Source organism: Pezoporus flaviventris, unplaced genomic scaffold (assembly GCF_033815535.1).
Source record: "Pezoporus flaviventris isolate CSIRO_AGI_PZ_B2104156 unplaced genomic scaffold, CSIRO_AGI_Pfla_v1 ptg000096l, whole genome shotgun sequence".
Taxonomy (NCBI): Eukaryota; Metazoa; Chordata; class Aves; order Psittaciformes; family Psittacidae; genus Pezoporus; species Pezoporus flaviventris.
The window spans coordinates 2,660,775-2,679,708 of record NW_026892644.1 but is presented as its reverse complement, the minus strand read 5'-3'; the positions used below and the strand labels follow the sequence as shown (position 1 = coordinate 2,679,708).

Genomic DNA, 18,934 nt, shown 5'->3' with positions numbered 1-18,934 from the left:
TGCTGCCATAGACAAAGTAGAGCATTAGCTGGAAGCACCAAAGCAAAGAAAATCCCATTTCACCTCCAAAAGAATCAACGAAATTCAGGATTTATAATTCTGCCATAGAATAGCTGGAGATGCAGCAGGTACTGAAGTTGGGGCAGTCCTCACCAAGCACCTGGAGGTTATTCTTCATCCCAATAAACAGCACCATGATTTTTGTCCTTTAAAATGTCAGAAGAGCACTAAGCCCAATATCAAAATCCCAAACTATCTTGTATTTTACTACTTTAATTTCATGAAACTACTATTCAGGCTACACTGGCCTAAACATCTTATCAGTGCTTCAGCCTCCAGTTCTCCTCTGCCAGCTCCTCGGCTACTGCAGCGTCATCAGTGCAGTGTGTCATCCCTCAGGGCTTCCTGTATTCCTCTTCAAACTGTCTCCATGGATTTAATTTGCAGATTAAAATTTCTGCTGCAAACAAGACTATTGATAATTAAAAAATGTTTTCGTAATTCATCTGTGAAGGAGCCAAGCAGTTGATTTTGTTATTTGTCATCCCCTGTCCTACAAATGCCCAGCTGTCCCTCTGCTATGCCATAGCAGAGATTTATAGCCAGTTCTGTGGACTTTTCTTCTATCTAGCAGTTTGTAAAAAATGGAAGTTGTTCCTCCAGCAGGAGACAGAACTAGACACAGGATACAGCCAAATTAAGACAAATCTGGGAGGCTATTTGCTATTTCTACCAGTTAAGTCTGGTAGAATAGCAAATTGTAAATATCACCAGAATACACACCCCAAATCTGCCAGCATCTGAAATTCATGATACTGAATGTATGTCATCATTTCCCAACTTGCAGATGATTGATGAGGTTTATTATTGCTGGACCAAGAGCTTTAGAAATATATACAGGCCCATTTTTGTATATCTCTTAAATTTTCTCTAAATCTCTCAGAAGACATTTTGACTAAGGTTTCTAATTGCTGAGCATTAAGAGTCTGGATGCTAATTAAAATACAAAGAGTGAGGCTGTCTGCCCATTTATTCAAGTCACAAAACGACCATTCAAAAACAGAATTAATAATATAGACTTTTCAGCTTTGACAGCATAGCCATTCTATCTAGGCACCATTACCGTAGACCATTATTTCAACACTGATTGTACCACACCTGACTCCCATGGGGCCACTCGAAAATCCCCTCTAAAATGAAGACATAATTTCCTCTTAAATAATCAACTTCCCAATATTTTCATCATGTCCACTTCACTATCACTGAAAACCTTTCCTTGAGCATTCAACTTTAATTTTATTAGAGCTGTGTATTACATTTCAGCCCCATATAAGTAACATAAAGGAACAGAACACGTTTTAGCTAATTAATGCTTCTGCAGCTAGAGTAGTTGAAAAATAATCATCAAATATTTATATAACTGGTAGACGAAGAGGCCCCCAAAGAAGAATTGGCTTAAGTGCTGTACTAAGAGAGAGTGAAATACAAAGTCCAAAGACCTACAGCACAAAAGACCCCAGTTTGTTTTCAACACTACATTACTCTGTATGCATTCTCGTTGGCTTCAGGAAGCATTCATTAACATCATTAAGGGTCTTGGACTCATAGTAAATTTCACTATCCTTTTACAATTGTTAGCTACTAAGCTTTCCTCAGCACTTTAGATGAATGAACATTTTGAGACAGCTATAATATTTACACTGAGTACCAGCAAGATGTTTCACATTGTACTAAGAATATAAGATGCTTTTCTTTGAATTACCTGCAATTCACGTTGATAGATATTGTAAAATGGCATCATTTTTATCAGGCTCTTAATTACTGCTAAATTAAGTTATATCCATAACCTTGTAACTAAAAGTTGAAATATTTCATATCAGAAAAACGTTTGGTCAAGAAAAAAGGTCTATCCAAATAAATTAAACTTCTGGCCATTGGAATTCCACTTTTTCACATTCTCTGGAAGGCAGCAATAATAAATGACAGAAAATTTAGGGAAGTTGAAAACTAGTCCAAAATCCTTAATTCACAAATAATAATTGGGTGGATATAGAGACAGAGCATAATCTTGCCTATTTTCCAAATATTCAAAAGGAGCAATATTCCCATCTCCAAATACAAATCATATATCTTCATTTATTTCTTGTCTTTATTCTTTTATGAACAATTTGACAATATAAATGAGAAAGGTGTTTGTCCCTAGTTATTCGGCATATAACAACCATATTATCATCATATGGTAACAAACACATTAACATCATGGAAATTCCTATTTATTCAAAAAGGTTGTTGTAGAAATACAGGTTTTTAAATTGCTGTAATGCTATCCATGCTATCCTGTGTTCCTAGAGATGAAGTTCCTGACGTCTAAATAGTTTTAGCCTACAAAACCAGCTTCTAGAGGAACTCCAATATCCTGCGAGGTTAGTAGACTGAGTAGCCTGATGCAAAAGGAGTTGTGCTGAGTTCATTTAGGTTAATCAAGCTTACAGTCTTTACAAAGTAGGGTTAACTGAGATCGTAGATTAAGCAACGCTCCAGCTACAAAAAGGCTGATGCCCTTAGAAGTCATTAAATGCTGAATCAGCTGTATTAATGAATATATATGACATGACTCCCACAGTACAGGTAAACATAGGACATCGGCGTGATCCCTTTTTTCTTTTGGTTTTGTTTGGGGTTGTTTGTTTTTTTTTTTGTTCAAGTAATGAGGTTAACAAGAACCAGAACTACAATACAGGCCCTATTGAAGATAATATTTTACCTGTATAGCTACTATTGGCCACCTAGAAAGGACAGTGCAGAGTTGTTCACTGAAGACCACAGACATAGCAAATAACCTTTTGCTCTAGTTCTATTGCTACTGCTTCAAGTAAAACCTGATGCTGTTTCAGGAATAAGACTGTGTTCAGGATATCCTGTTGTTCTTAAATGAACAACTTTCTATGCAAGACTGTATGCAGGTGACATTAAGTAAAGAAACTAAGGCCTGCTCTAACCCAGGGCTGTGGAGTCCCTCCCACAGAAGCTGCAGCCCAGAGGACTGTTTTGAGGTACCTTTGCAGCCAGCCCTCTGAGCAGGAGATCATACTTGTCTTAGGTCCTGGTCCAGAACATGCTGCAAGAGTGAGATATGCATTACAGAATGTTTCAACTTCCACTAATATATGAAAAAGATCCACTTGTTATACCAGCACTGAAAAAAAATGGGAAAAAAGCCCCCAAAAGAACCACAAAACCAAAACCACAAAAAAACACTCATGTTCAGCATAAACCACTAGAAACGTAGCAGTTGAAAGTCCATTGTGTTACACATCAAAAATACAGCGTTCTGTGATTTAGACTGTTCTGTGTTTAGTGGACATATAATTTTCCCAGGACTAAATTCAGAAGCTGTTTTCATATCAGCTCAACATAAAATTTTAATCAACATATAAGGCCAGCTGTACCCTTCATATCTGTCTGATCAGCACATTCTATGAAATTTACAGCAAGATACCAGGCAGCAGCTTCAGTATTATTTAGCATGAGTTAACTAAAAAAAAAACAAATACTGAAGTGAGAAAAATAAAAAGAAATAAAAAGCACATATCTTGGTCAGGGAAGAAAAGGGATAATCATAGAATCATAGAATCAGCTAGGTTGGAAAAGACTTTTAAGATCATCAAGAACAACCATTACCCCAGGACTGCCAAGACCACCACTAAACCAAGTTACCGAGGGCCTCATCTACATGGTTTTCAGTCCCTTCCAGTTTTTTATGAGATTCTCGAGGGAAAAACACTTTCCCTTTTTGATTAGACAACCTGTGTTTTGGGGGGCAGAAGTGACTATGTACATACACATATACAGATAGAGAGGTGATGGGATTGCTTTTTTTTTAAAAAAAAATTTTTCAAAATCAATTTATTTTTCTCATAGAAGATCTGGTCACCAAATTATTTCCTCAGCACCTTCCAATTCATTTACAAAGAGCCTTTTCCTCTTCAGACATAAAACCGTGACAAAATTTTTTTCTTGATCAGCCCTCTGACATCATTTATTACTTTGAATATTATTTAAGACCACTTGTCATCACTTGGAAACAGTTTAAACCAGAACTGGAATCCAGCTGGACTTTGGATAAGTAATGAGTCAAATAATCAAATCCAAATCTCCTGTTGGACTTTTCAGGTTCTGATGAATTCAGAGCTGAAAGAAGCCTCAAAAAAAAAAAAAAAGAAAAAAGTAAAAAAAGTGTTCTCATGGGTTTTTTGCAATCTGGTTATAAAAGTCATAGCAGTAAGGTAGTCATGCGTTAGCAGTAATTGGACCCTAATTGAACCAATGCTTAGCATAAAAGAATCAGGATCTGAGATCACTTTTTTCTGTTCAGTGCAAGGATGGCTCAGCCAGGCTGTGCAGTGAAATACAACCCATAGCCACCTGCAACTGAGCAAACCGAGCAAGGAAATGTTAAGAGTTAAAAGGTCTTTTTATTTCTTTCTATTCCTGTCAGCAATTTAATATACATACGCTATGCCAAGTCAACTACAGTCAGATTCTCAGATGCAATCTCCGATCTGGTCCACATTTTGAAAGTGTTGACTGGTTGCATTGAAAGCAGTATGAGCTGTAAGTTCTCAGCACCTCTGAAAAGAAGCCCTAAGTTTCTTAAATTTGGTGTCAAAAACAATAAAGCACCTAAAATTAGAACCCATCAGGGACTTCTTTTCAACAGATATAAATATCTGTGTCTTTCAAAGAGGTCCAGAGTGATAGCACAGTCCTCAGAGCATCACCATGGGATTTGGAAGACTCATGCTCGATTGACCAACTGGCTGCAGTCAAATAACCTAACCACAGATCCCAGCTGATACAACCACAGCACTATCCAACATCTCACACATATAGAGTGAATAAGTACATTAAAGGCTGGAGGTTCTCCTGTTGCACTGTAGGAGCTGTTCATTTTATGGGTGAAAGTAGAAATAACACAAAACTTACATATCGCTGGGAAGAAGGCTAAGAATCACAGTGAAAATCACCAAATTATTCTGAGGAAATAGGAAATGTCTTGACAATGCTTTGTATTCCAGCAGATTAATTGACAGCCTTTCTTCAATTTAATAATACTAAAATGTAAACACTTTTTGTAAGAAAAGTGTGTTCACTCCATGCCATAACATTTAGATAAAGAATATGTTTCCTGAAGTAAGATTGAAATTGCTACTTAATAGTGCATTAAACAATAACAACTACGTATTTTCCAGGCAGTAAGGACCAACCGACACAGAAAAACCCCTGCCATATTCTTCTTCACTTCACACCATATTTTAGTCATGTATGAAATAACTTGTACAACATATTTTTGCAGATCCCTAATTGCAGCTTTACATGGAGACAGCATTTGGCCAAGGGCTCTTCAGTACTAACTACTGTTCAAGCAGTAACATACTGTCTTCAGGATTAGCAACTCAAGCTGGCCACGAGACATACCTCCAGGACATACTACACTTGCTGCAGCTTCAGAAGCAATAGTGGGGCACTCAGTAATGCCGAGTTAGAAGGAAAGCTGCACAGACTTATTCTTAAGAGATGGCATGGGCGTGATTTGCCTCTCAGTTAAAATTAATGCGGGGCAGGAATGAGGGCAGTTCAGGCTGAGTTCTAACACATGGCCACAGCCAGGCTCCTGCCTCCCCACCAGCAGGGAGAGCAGCAGCAATGCTCTGGTGACCCAGTCAGTGCCAGGCTGCCCCACCAGCACAGCCCAGACATGGTTACATCCTGCACATAGCCACCTCCAACACCAAAGTAGCCACATGCATGAGGCCACCCAGAGCTGCATGTGAGGAGCATGTCTCCCCTCTTACCTCAGGGTCTTTCTCTATCTCCAGCCCTGCTTCCACCAGGTTGCGTTCATACTCTTCCCGCTGCAGCCGCTTCTCCTCCTCCACAGCATCCAGTGGGCCAAGCTCAATCACCTCCACGCCCAGTGGCCCTGTCTGCTCCTGCAGAGCATGCTGGCCACCATCCTGCCGCTGTGGCTCAGCACGGCCCTTCCCGTTCCCTCCGTTCAAAACCAGTGCCATGAAGGCAGATGCACGTGTTGGCTCCGGCGAGCCCATGCCAGGCGGGTGCTGAGCAAGGCGTTTTCGGTAGTGGTAGGCTAACACGTAGTCAACCTTTCTCTTGCTGTCCCTGAAATGCATGCCAGTCGGGGATGCCTTGTCCATGGCCCCAGCCTGTGTCCCATCCAGGTAATTGTTTATAATCTGGAAGAGAAACACGTGAGTCTCACAGACATGAAAGATAACAAGCCCAAGAAGGTGGCAGACCTGGGGTCTATGTCCACACAAGCCCATAAAGACATGTGGAGTTAAAACTGGAAGTCAGCCAGGGGTAACTATGACCTACAAACATGCACTCGGCTGACCAGATTAGATCACACTGACTCCTCCGACCATAAGAAAAATAAAGTGGCTAAAGATAACAGCCTTATCCCAGTGCATGGGATACCTACCTGACCACACCAACACTGTCTCTCTGCCCTGCACATACACAGAACATATAGGAGAAGACGCGCACACATTTTGAAGTGGGATGGAGAAGTGAGAATAAGGATCACGTAACAGGTTATGAGAAAGGATGTGCTGTGAAGCAGAGCTGGGAACGGGAGGGAAGCAAAAAACTTTGGGAAGAAAAGGAAGAAACTAATCTGAGCTAGAACTGGAGAAACATCCTCAATCTAGTACAAGAGTAAGAAAGGTAGCACTAGATAGAGAAACTTTGGAAAATACCAGGGATTAGAGAGGATACACCCAATGGATGGCTAATGTATTTTAGTATATTATGAAAAGACAATGTGACTGACCAGTAGCACTGCAAAAGGAAACCAATGACTAAAACAATTCAAATCACCTATGTTGCACTCCATCACTAGTCCTTGCCTCCCTGTCTCCAGCCTCCAAATCCTTCCAGGGTGAAGCTGCTTCTGTACTAACCTTATCAACATGCCCCAGCCTGAATAGCAATTCTGCAACACTGATGTTTAATTCTGATACCAAATGTAAGGTGCTTACTTTTACTTCTCATTCACTAAAATAGCCAAACTAGTTCTTCCAAAACTGTTACTGGCCATTTCAAGCTCAGTGTTGTAGCTTAAAGCCCTTCACAGAGCTCTCTACAGTGACATTCATTAGAGTGACACCAGACCTCCAGTGGCTAGAGAACAAGATACAGGCAAACAAACAGGGTCAACCTAATCCAAAGCAATCAGCCCACAACCAAGTTCCAAACATTTATGGTTCCCATAGCTGGCTAAATCAGCAAAATTTTAACAAGTACTGATAACAGATTTCTTTCTCTCCCTAACTCCTCTTCCATTACATGTGCTAGAAGTCCTGGATGCAGAATGAATCAAGCATGCTGTATGGCAATTTTCTTGTTTGTTAACACAATACAAATTTCTGAAGGCATTATATAAATGTGTATACTATTATATACCCAAATATCTCCCAGATTCTTGGTTTTCATTGCTTTCATTTACTTTCCCAAAGTAGCCTTCAGTCACCATATCGCTAAATAATTCTTGGGTTTATATGCATACTACATCCTTCATTCTTTCACAAAATTATCACCAAATCTGTTCTGCATGTTACACTTACCCCACACTTTATGTGTAAAGTGTATATGTAGTCCCCTTAGGCATATCTAACCTTAGACTCAGCACTACATTCTGGCAGACTAATAATGCTTGGGAGACAGCATTTTACTGCAATTCCCTATTTCCTAGTTAGATACATTTTCATGTAATACTCACGGGCAGTCCATGCAAACCTCCTGGATCATCCATTTCTCCCACAGTGAAGAAAAGCCCTTTGAGGATTTCTAGTCTTCCTTCCTGAGAATACCACTCTATACAGCACAGAAGTAATGATGTCACCACCACCAGGTCACTGGCACAACGCAGTACATTAGCTCCCTAGAGCAGATGAGCTCTAAGCATCCCCTCCTCTCTTATTGGAGAGAGCATGGGCAGAAATGAAAAGCACAAACAAAACACAGGAGAGGGAACAAGGTGGTTGGAAAACATGAAAAGTCACTAAGAGGTTTTCTTGTTTATTACTCTGTGTAGTCAGCTGCCACATCCCAGCCACCTGAGAGAGCACCATAGCAACATTTGATGTTGTTGGAGTTACACAGAATAATAAGATGAAGAGATACAACAACGCCTCTCTCTCTGCCTCTCTGTTAGATCTTTTCTTCATTCTCAGCATCAAAATCCTATCTAAATTTTATGGACATCTATCACACAGAAAACAAAATCAAAGTTCCCAGAAATTTCATTGAGGACATTTTCTGTCCCTGCATTTGGCCTGCTTTCCTCACTATGTGACATTCTGGCACAAGAAGACCATATTAGGGAGGAACACAAATAAATTGCAATTTCCAAAATGTCATTGAAGGAGCTATAAAGATCTTTCTTTCCCTCTCACAGCCACTGTAAATATCAGAATCAGTGATTTAAATTCCCATCTTCAGTCCCACATTCATTACTTCTTGAAATTTCCAAGACAAGTAGCCAGCACACCAAGCAGTAAGGAAACAGGAAAGGTAGGAACAGCATTTCATGACAATTTTATTCTAGTCCTCTAATAGTAAATTTATCACTACAAGCGTATCCCAAGAGGTGTCTCCTCTAACAACAGCTCTGCTCTGAATGCTGCAGCCACACTACGTTTCCACCTTCTAGTCCAGCCTACACTAAAACCTGAACAGGGTTCTTCATAGGGATAACTAACTTACTTAGTCAACATCCCGTGCATCTTTTCCTACCCAAGGGGTAATAGCAACCCATTCATTCCTACTCTGAAGGATTTGGAATAAAGTAAATAATTAAGAAAAGCCTGGTAAGACTACTACAGTAGTAATTCATTCTTGCTGTACACTAAGAGAGCTACTGAGCCACCTAAGGCTGTAGTATTAGTTTACTTGCATAGTCACTTTTCCCAGTACACCATGGATTTGCCTGCATGACAGGAGTGCGACACGCTTTGCCCACCCTGCCTCAAGTCTTTTCTTTACCTCAGAGGCATTAGAGGTAAGTCAATGAACATAAAGTCAGACTTACAGAACTGCTGAAGGACTCTATACAGCTCGATGCTTCAAAAGCTCCATTGATCTTGCTGCTGTGCAAGGAAGCCCGGTTTTGAGGAACTGTGAGGTATTTGCTGTTGTATGCTGAAAAAGAGACCCTTGCTGATTTTGCTTTCTTCCGTCCAGTCAGAGTTGGGTGTGAGGACGTTAGAGGAAAGTCTGAGAATAAGATAAAAGTATTGTTATATAAAGCAGGTTTTGTGCAGGTAGTTTCTTAAAAGAACAGGAAACGCTGCAGTTAGTAGACACTATGTAACTTCAGATGCTGTGCTTCAGTAAATGTAGAGGCATGCACAGAACTGCAGAGGAACAACAGGTACTTACTTACTTGTGTGAACTGCCGGGAAAGGGAGAACAATGATACAGCACTGCACTTAGCTCAGCACTACCCTAGTTGGTCAACAGCATCTGGACTCTTGCACTTCAGTCATGAGGTTAGGAGCTGGAAAGTGTGCTTTGCAGCTAGCTAAGCACCTTGCAAGACACAAGCAAGCTATGCGTCTTCAGTGACTGCACCCTGGTTCTCTGGGTGCAGCATTCATGCCAGATGGAAGCCAAATGACCGGAAATTGATTGAGTCACATTTGCTTATGGCTTACAACAAGGCCTGAAATAGACTGTATTTCAGTTCTAGTGTGGTGTGAGTAAATTTAGTGGCATCAGGTACAGGTACAAACTTCTGGTTAACAGCCATTCTCCACTATGAACTTAACTTTTGAACATGTAATGGAGTGAAATTCTCATAAAGTACATCCAGTAAAGTTGTAAAGTACATACATAAAGTTTATACCTACATGTTTTGTCTTGAGGGACTGATATCTTGAACCCTTTAGTTTTTGATGTGTTCCTGTTCCTCATCTCTTATATTGGTAAATTACATGGTCACAATGCAGCATAATGGAGAGTCTGAAGGGAAGGGGGAGTTACATGACACTCCCTGTTCACCACCACCACTGGTAAGCAATATCTCTGCCATAGAGTAGGGTACAGCAATAACGGTGTATAAGGAGAATGCTTGGTCACAGGTAGGAAGTGGAGAAAGTCAGTCCCACACAGTCAGCAGCCCAGTGGAAAAAAGGATGATAAAAAGCAATAGGTACAGAAACTGGTTTGACATACAAATGTTTCATACTCTTTCCCCCTCTAGTGGTGCCATAACTGAAATGGGATTGATTGATCTTTACCCATAGGTTCTTTGGGAAGGTTATGTGGGAGAAAAACTATGGTTTGGTCCTTCAGGCATTAGAGCTTTCTAACAGGGAGGAGACATAGGTGTAGCAGAACCATCTGCTCAGGTAGTTAGTCCCCCTTCCACTAAAGACATAAAGCAGCATGCCTCTCTGGTTGGGACATTTGACTTCCCAAGGAAGAAGAAATAACTGGAACATTCATTGGTTCCCATATACCAAGGGAGACACTACATGCATAGCACGTTGCTATAATCTGGAAGTCATATTTCCCCCTTATTTGACTGAAGCCCTTCTATGCCCTCTACACAGGCTAAATCTACTTATCCACAATCGTGTGCTAAGATAGAAGGCAGTAAAATGCTAAAAAGGAAAGTGTTTGGAGAGGGGGGGACCTGACCCCTAAATGTTATGATTATTCTTCTGTTTCCTATCAATTATAGATTAGGGTCCTGCAGCACTTGAGCAGTACAGTAGATTGACTCACCAGTCTTCCTTTTCTGATCTCTGAAGGAGACTCACACTTGGTTTACTTTAATGAATCACATAATGATGCCACAAGGGAAAATCCAAGGAAAATAATTAATAAGTGAAGGTTTCATTCCCAAAGGCTGCACATATAATGTTTCTCCAGTATTTTCAGCCTGAGCCTGGGATATCTCACAAGACCTTTGCATAGCCAATTAAAGACCTTTTTTTCTTCCCAGTCCTTTTAACTAGGTCTAAGGGAAAAAATAATAAATAAATCTGCAGTTCATTTATAATGAAATTATTTCATTTCCATTATGTTCCCCAACCTTCAGAAACTGTATCACAAACCTGAGGTTTGCTGGTGAGACAGTCAGGGACTTCCAGGCAGAATAAGTTTTTTGATGGAAATACAATTTCCAAATCTGTATTTAGAAGACTTCTGTTTTCCTAAAAGCTTTTCATCTTCCCAAATCAAATTGACTGAACCAATATGTTTTGTTCTGAATGAGTTCCATATTTGACAGTGCTTGCCTGTGGTGCTGCAGCGTCTCAGGGGCTTCTGCTTCAGATGCTGCCTGACCTCATTCTACCCTGTAAGCCTTTACAACATCTGGCCTTACGTGTTCTCATTCTGTAAATATGCTAGAGGAATTAGTATTGATAGAAACAAGCTGTGTGCATATGCATGTGCACATATATATACATTTTTATACATGCACACATGCATAGCTTTGGTGTATATATATATATCTATCTCCCCAGAGAACAGAAGTAGAGTGAATCTTGAATTCAACCTTGAAAGCAAATGTTCAAGAACTACACTCATTCTAGAAAAAATAGCCTGGGAAGCATCCCTCCAGTCAAACTTCATTAAGTTGTAAATGGCTTCCAAAGACAAGGTACAGCCAGGACAGAGGTCAGTGGCCAGCTCTAGCTCCAGCAACAAGTCACAGCCAGGAATCATCTACTTGTTCACTCAGACTTCCTGCACTCTATTGCTTCAGTTCTTTGTGAATTTAAAGTCTGGTCATATGTGCACCAACTGACCTCATCATTTAAGCTTCCAGTTCCCCGTCTAAGGTGCAGTGATGAAGAAGCTGCATATACTATACTGCCAAAAGTCTTTCCAGCCTGACAGAGTGTATTAAAGGGCCACAATGCTTGGAAAATATGAAGTAAGGGAGTTTACCTAATTAGGAGCTCTGTATCAAATCCTGAGTAACAGCCAATTATCTGACCTAAGTGGTCCAGATGGCCAGATTATCATAGGCACAGCTACTTGCAGAATATGTTGTCAATGTTTTGGCCACCAAGAGCACAGGTACTGGGCTGCTTTCATTTATCTTCCTCTTTTTCCAGTTAAGTATCAGAAATGGGACACCACAGAAGTGTACCTGTACTCACACAGACTCCTCCGCAAGGCTTTTCAAACTGTCTGCTATTTAGGATCATTACTGACAAACTTGTTATTCCTTCTACCCTCCATATAGGTATGAAAAGGAACTACTTCAATTTACTGTTTCCATGTAGATTTCCTTAAATGTATCTTCTTTGGAAGAGGCATGTGTAAATAAGATGTCCCATGGTTATATACGTGTTCTTTAGGTCCCCACTAAGATAATGACTTCTCAGTTCTGATCATGCATATGTAGAGTTACTGATTTCGATACAGCTAGGCATACTGTACAAGTATGCAAGTATTTTCATCACACTGCAGTTTTCTTTTTAAAGCTGCCACCTCTTGTCTCTTTAAAATACTGCTTATTATTTAGTATTTCAATTAAAAAGTTTCAGACACAAGGGAATGCCTGTTAATTAAATAAGTTTTGGTCCAGTTTAAAGGAAACAGGCCACCTGAGAAAATGTCTAGGAATAAACTTTTACATAAGAAATCCATTGCTTATTCAATATTACTTGCAGAAGAGGTCCAGTAGGTTTTAGTAAAGATAATTTAGATTAGAGCAGTGCTCTTGGACAACTTATTTGAATAAAAGAAGATGGAATTTGATTGCTAAATTTCAGATAGCTGACATTCTTTCTTTGGGATGGTTTAAGAACTATTTAGATGTTTAGCCCCCTACTACTTAACTGCTTCTACTAAAATCAGTCCCGTAACTAAGCTCAGCATTAGACAGTTCTCTCTATAGAGTATTTCTTCTCTGATCATATTGTGGAGTCTAAAGGGACATGACTGAGATACTAATTCCTAACCCAAGAGATTGCCCTTGCTGTGTGCCCTGGAGGCTCAGGATGTGGCATTTCGAACTGAATTTTGGAATGGGGTCCAGACAGGCAGAGGCACCCAGGCTGTCAAAGGTATTTGCAAGCACTTGTCACAGGTGGTTTTGCGGTTCCCATCTGCAGTCTAAGAGGTACTGTGTGAGCACTCAAATCACAGGCTGCAAATTTGGATCTTATGTCTTTTGGTGGAAACTCAGCTGTGGGAAGTGGCAAACCTGAAAAATTATGCTTTCTGTTTCTAGCTTTACTTCTTCCTCCCTTTGGCTGCATCCCCAGTGTCATTCCCCAGTAGGTCTGATAGCACAGAGCATGTGGCTGGGACAATGTGTTGAAGATGGAAGGGAGACAGGGAATTGTGTGGGGCTGTGCTGCCCAATTTAAGCCCTAGCAGGACTGTTCCATCTCTGACTTTCTCTTAACCCTTGTTACTTCCTCTAAGCCACACCTACAGTTTCATTTTCCAGAAGCTTCCTCTAAGTTTCACCTATTCATAGTTGGCTTCATATCCTCTAAACTGAAATTTGCTTTAATATACCATGTAATGTACCATGCTGCATTAGAGACAAATCCAAAAAGCTTTGTGTGTCTTTAATTCCTATGATTCTTAAAAGGCACTAATAGCAGTCTTGAAGACACAGTGGAGGAAACCACACTGTACTGTATCTGTGTTGAGTTTGGTGGAGCTGTGCACAAGAAGTAGTTCTGGCACAAGCTGAGCTTCTTCTTGTATCACCATGCACTTTGAGACAACGAGTAAGGAAGCTGTTAATATGCAGTAAACAAAACAACTTGTCCGTAATCCTCTGACCTTTTAATTGAGTGTATATTCACTGATTCTTTAAAGTAAGAATTCCTGATGCAGATGATAATAACAATACTCTTGCAGTCATTTTAAGGAAAAGGAGGCCTATGGCTGTCTTCTCCATGGGGAAAGGTGAGCCTGGAGCAGAGCATGATAGGACAGAGCAGTGAATGACCCTGCTGACAGGGTACCCAGATGCAGAGCAACGAGTCCAGGGCAGGTTCAGGGCTGGAGACAGTGATCAGGGTCAGACACAGCTCAGCAATCCCCCAGCAAGATGTAGCACAGGTGGGGGTGAGCTGTAAAGCCTCAGCTTGAAAGAGGTTCCCAGAGGAAAGGAGGGCAGGTTCTCACTTCCAGCTCTGGTTGGTGAAGAAGCTGGCCTTGGACTCAGATGGCTGAACTCTTAATATGGGCCACTGAATGCCTAGAAGGGGGATGAGCTCTGAGCCCTGACAGTCCGCCCCTGAACTGCTGCCAGAAAAACAGCATTGCAGCAGCTCAGATAGACAAGGGCAAGCAAAGGGAAGCATGGCTCCTTGTCGGCTTTAACTGACCTGAATACTGTGGTCACAAATAAAAATGTAAAAACCTGTGGTTGTGCTCCTGTAGTAGCCACTTGTGCACAGGAGCCCTCACCTCTAGCATTAGGAGCAGGAAGAATGCACCTGAGTTAAAGGAGATGCTGGCACACACCATTAGTTAGAGGGTCTCTTAAAGGGTGAAATCATTAACCTTAATGGTCAAGAGTGAAGGAAATGGTAGAGTTGTGGAGATAGATATGGGAGCCACACGGTATAAAACAAAAACCTTAGCTGCCTTATGAATGTTTGCATTACCTGAAAACTTAATGGAGATATAGCAACATAACGTAACTGTGTGTATAACTTTACAGATTCCCATCTTGTTGGGTTGTTGGGTTTTTTTTTAATCCTACTCTACGTGTTAAAATTACAGAAAACACATGATTTCTCTGACATAAAGTATATATCAGGACTAAATCTGACAGTGATAGAAAAAGGACACTGTAATAACTCAACAGAGATCATCATTAGGTATTAAATCTAATGTCTCTTTGCACAGTGTGGTCTGCTATACAAATAATTTCATGAAGTTCGCAGTTCAGAGTTCACGGCAGAGCTACAGCTTCAGAAACAATGAGATAACAATGGAAACAACCACAACGCTTTTGACTGCAGCAGTAGAATAATAGTGACACAATACCAACACTGGACGTTCTTTCAAATTTGTTAACTGGGAATGCAAACAAAAAGGTTTTATGCACTGAGCAGATTTGTTTCTTGTGTATGGGAACTGAAAACTCCTTGCTGCACATTGTCTCCTGAAAAAGGATATTGCTTGCTTCCCCCACTGCACTGCAATAAGGCAAATGCAGATGGAAAGAGCAGAAGTCCAGCACAAGACATTTGCCTAGTTATTGTCTTTTCCACATGGACCACAACAATGACCCACAGCTGCACTCATGAAGCTGCAGAAGAAATGAACTCTACGTGTTTTATCTTTGAGCTGTCTGTATGTAACCTGGGCCACAGATTTTTGTTTTGTTTTTTTCTTTTTGAAAATGTCCTGAAAGAAGACAGAGAACTCCTTTCAAAGTATTTCTTTCTCTGCTCCCCACCCTCTTTCCACATATTCAACTTCATAGGCAGCAATTAACAATAAAGCAGAGAATAAACTTACCAGGTGTGTGTGTTTCCATGTTGCCTGGAGGTTTGGCTGGAAGTTGCATCAGTGCTAATAGGATGTGGCTATACTGGTCATGTGCACAATCTGCTTCTGCACTGGCTTAAGTAGTGAACAGCACTTCTATTTCCATCCTGGCTTGATCCTGCTTTACAGCAACCACAGACTGAAGCTAATTAGCAAGACCTTCTGTTTTGGTGATTACCATCTTGACAGGGGAAAAGGCAAAACTCCCATGACCTGAGAGGCCATAGCAACTCTCTGCTGTAACTTCAGCATCTTCTCTTCATGCTCCATAATGTCGCAACAAGCAATCTAACAACAGGCGTATTTTGTCTTAACTCCCCAGAAGGCAGAGGAGAGGAGGAAAAAAAGCTAATGCTAAATCAGGGCTCTAGAACAGAGCCAGTTTTGTTCCAAAAAAAAAATGTTATTCGAGGATTAGACTATCTTGGAGGGGTTTCTGTGGGGAAGAGTGTCTTTTTATCTGCACAGCTTTAAAGTGCTTCTAGGTAGGAGGTAAGTGCAGAAACCTTTTTATAAGGCTCTATCTTAACTACTCAAGTTACCTTACTGCCTGGATGCAACGCTGTCATTCCTGCATGAAATATTCAGAGGATTATCTTGTAATCAACTGTCTAATCAGAGCAGGTGATGGATGCTGCTTAACCTTCAATCTTAGAATTTAAGCAATGCATTGGGAAGAAAAGTTTTTGATGACTAATACCATCTGAGAAAAGACTTTTATTTGGTACTGATATTGGTGGGATGTGTGATTATTTGGAGTTCAAATATTTTTCTTCTTTCAGCCTACTTATGACACTACGACAGTTTCTCTAGTGTGAGAGAGGAAAACGGATTTATTCAATGACTGAATAAAGTGTTTCTAATATCTTGTGAATTAGGATTGTGCACATCATAACTGACAAGAATAGCAGTTGTCTATATCACACAGAGATGTACTGATGTGCTATGGCTATGCTATCAAAGATGCTGAGTTTATACAGGGAGCCGTGAGTCTTTTGTGTCCTAAAACTTGGGCTGGGTGTTGTAAAACTTTCCCAGAAAGGCTAATAGACACATATGCAGCTTTAAACTCTGGACAGATTGTCACTAGGTAGTTGCCCTTTTAGTGAAACAGCTATGGGCAAACCAAAGAGAGTGAGATTAAATTAGGTGACTGTGTTCATCTGTTTACTTTAGCTCAACTGAAGTGCCACACAAGGAATTTTATGTGTCACTTATGCTAATAATATATAGCTAATTTTACTTAAAAGGGAGAGTGGTTGGGACCTCTGAGTCCATCCTGAACAGCTTTATATTGTCAAATTTTTCTGCCCTATAATTTACCCCTGACAAAAGATGGAAAGTAGTGATTACGATCTTTCTTCATGCATACAGGGAAGATAAGTACATTAAATGGGAAAGAATACTTTTTCAATACTTATTCTAGTATTCACATAGAATAATGTCTTCAGATAGGAAAAGTGAAATTGCCCCACTCAAATACTTGCTCTTCTTACTCTGCTAGTAACTTATGTTGATCTCAGAACTTCATTTAGAAGCTGACTTACTTCAGTTACCAAACAGGGAAAAACCTAGATGCCATAGCTTCTGAACTGGCTAATCTGAAAAGTACTAGATTGCAGAAATCAATAAAATAATAATAATATAAAATGGTGTTCTCAGTTGCTGTCTGTAGGCTCTCTAGCAAGGGGGATGATCCCTCATACAGACTTTTTTGTTTGCACATTAGTCCGTGCATACAAGTTTTCAGGTGGTGTGCCTGAAATTTCTTATTGCACTACCACTCCATCCATTTGAATAAATTAATTGCATTTTGCTTGATCTCTTTGCTCAAATGTCTGCAGTGGCACAGATCTCAATTTGGTTCACGCTTACCTGTTACAGGGCAATGGTGCAATCACATAGAGCTCCTGGTACCTTTTTGTTAATGAAGCAGGATCAGAGAATATTACAAGGTAATTCCTGAACTGTTTCTTGCCTTGATGTTTTATATTGAATTAATCTGCTTCCCTGGACAGAGAGCAGAAAACTTGATGAAAATTATGCTATTTTATATCCACATTATACACTGCACTAACTAAATGCTAACACAGAAAGGCACACCCAGTAACTGTGAAATAGTATAGGAACGTAGAGCCAGGTCTTGCCAGGATCACTCTGGACACAAAGCTCTACCTGCACGAGTTCGAATTACGAGCTCCTATAAGCCATAAGGATGGGTCCATTAAGGCTAATACAGTTAGCACAGGTAGTAAATAATATACACACAGGCAATATGATAGGGAGCAGTACCCAGCTGGCTACAATGGAACTGGGTCTGTAATCTATTTTCAAGGACATTTTCCAATGGTCATATCTTGGCCATCATGTCTTGGCATCACTGTGTTTCATGAGGTACCTGGCTGTGGTGTTAGTTGATAATGCAGAGATGTGACAAATAATACAAATATGCCAGATTGTGTTTCATCTGCTGCAGAGGAGTGGTGCATCCAAGTCTGTAAAAGTTATCAGAGAGATTAGATGCTTTTAATGTTTAAGAAGGCTCCTCCCCAAATCCATTTAATGTTTATGTATACCTATCCTGTAGCATGCTCAATGATCCAGCTGATCTTCTGAAGTAGTGGGGTGCATTCCAAACCAAGTCTCAGAAAGGCAATGGTAGCTATAAACTACCAAGACTCACAAGTGGCATGTACAAGTTGAAAAATAATGATCTGGGAAGCCTGGATGCTTCCAGGCTTCCAATGGAACAGTCTGATGTACAGCACTGTCTGATGTGCTGTTACACTACTACTCTGATTGTTTACAGCTCTTTACTAAGCAGGTACTTGATTATAGGTTTGATTAGGCTCTTCACTTCTGCCAGGGAAGAATGCTTCTAAATTGTACTAAATGAAACTGGGCTATGAAAAACACCATTGAAGCCTGCATGGAGGAAGTCTGAGCCTGTTGCCTTACTGGCACTACTATAGCCTTACAGAAAAGACAGCTCTTTTAGGGCAGGCTGGCTGAAAAAGTTTGATTCTCAAGCGCCAGCATGTAAAGCCCAAAACTTTATGTACATATCAATCTGTTAAGGGAGGCATTATAATATTCCCTTCCTCTTGTTCTTTCTTGCTTCTCTGTTTTCGTGATAGGATTTTCAAGGAAGAAGCTCTTTCTGGAATTGAGCACAACAAGGCCTTGTCTTTGCTTGGAATATATAGGTACTAGCCAGGCCTGAATAATAACATATAGACCATACAGAAGTCCACAGAACTCTATTCTGTAAGAAAAAGTAATAAGCTCTCATGGGATGTATTGTGCACCCACTTTAGTCCACACACTGGCATGAATGCCTGAAAGCAAAATTACAACCGAA

General features: G+C 40.4%; 1 protein-coding gene across 1 annotated transcript in view; it reads right to left on the bottom strand.

The window, feature by feature from the left end:
* ANO2 (anoctamin 2) overlaps positions 1-15,850 on the bottom strand; it is a 177,238-nt gene extending 161,388 nt beyond the window's left edge. The window contains exons 1-3 of the mRNA XM_061476402.1: positions 15,544-15,850; positions 9,116-9,300; positions 5,856-6,257 (exon numbers count right to left, since the gene is read on the bottom strand). Coding sequence (XP_061332386.1) covers positions 5,856-6,257; positions 9,116-9,300; positions 15,544-15,592 — 636 coding nt within the window. The 5' untranslated portion in view covers positions 15,593-15,850. The remainder of the gene's footprint in view (positions 1-5,855; positions 6,258-9,115; positions 9,301-15,543) is intronic.
* Positions 15,851-18,934: the final 3,084 nt, after the last annotated feature.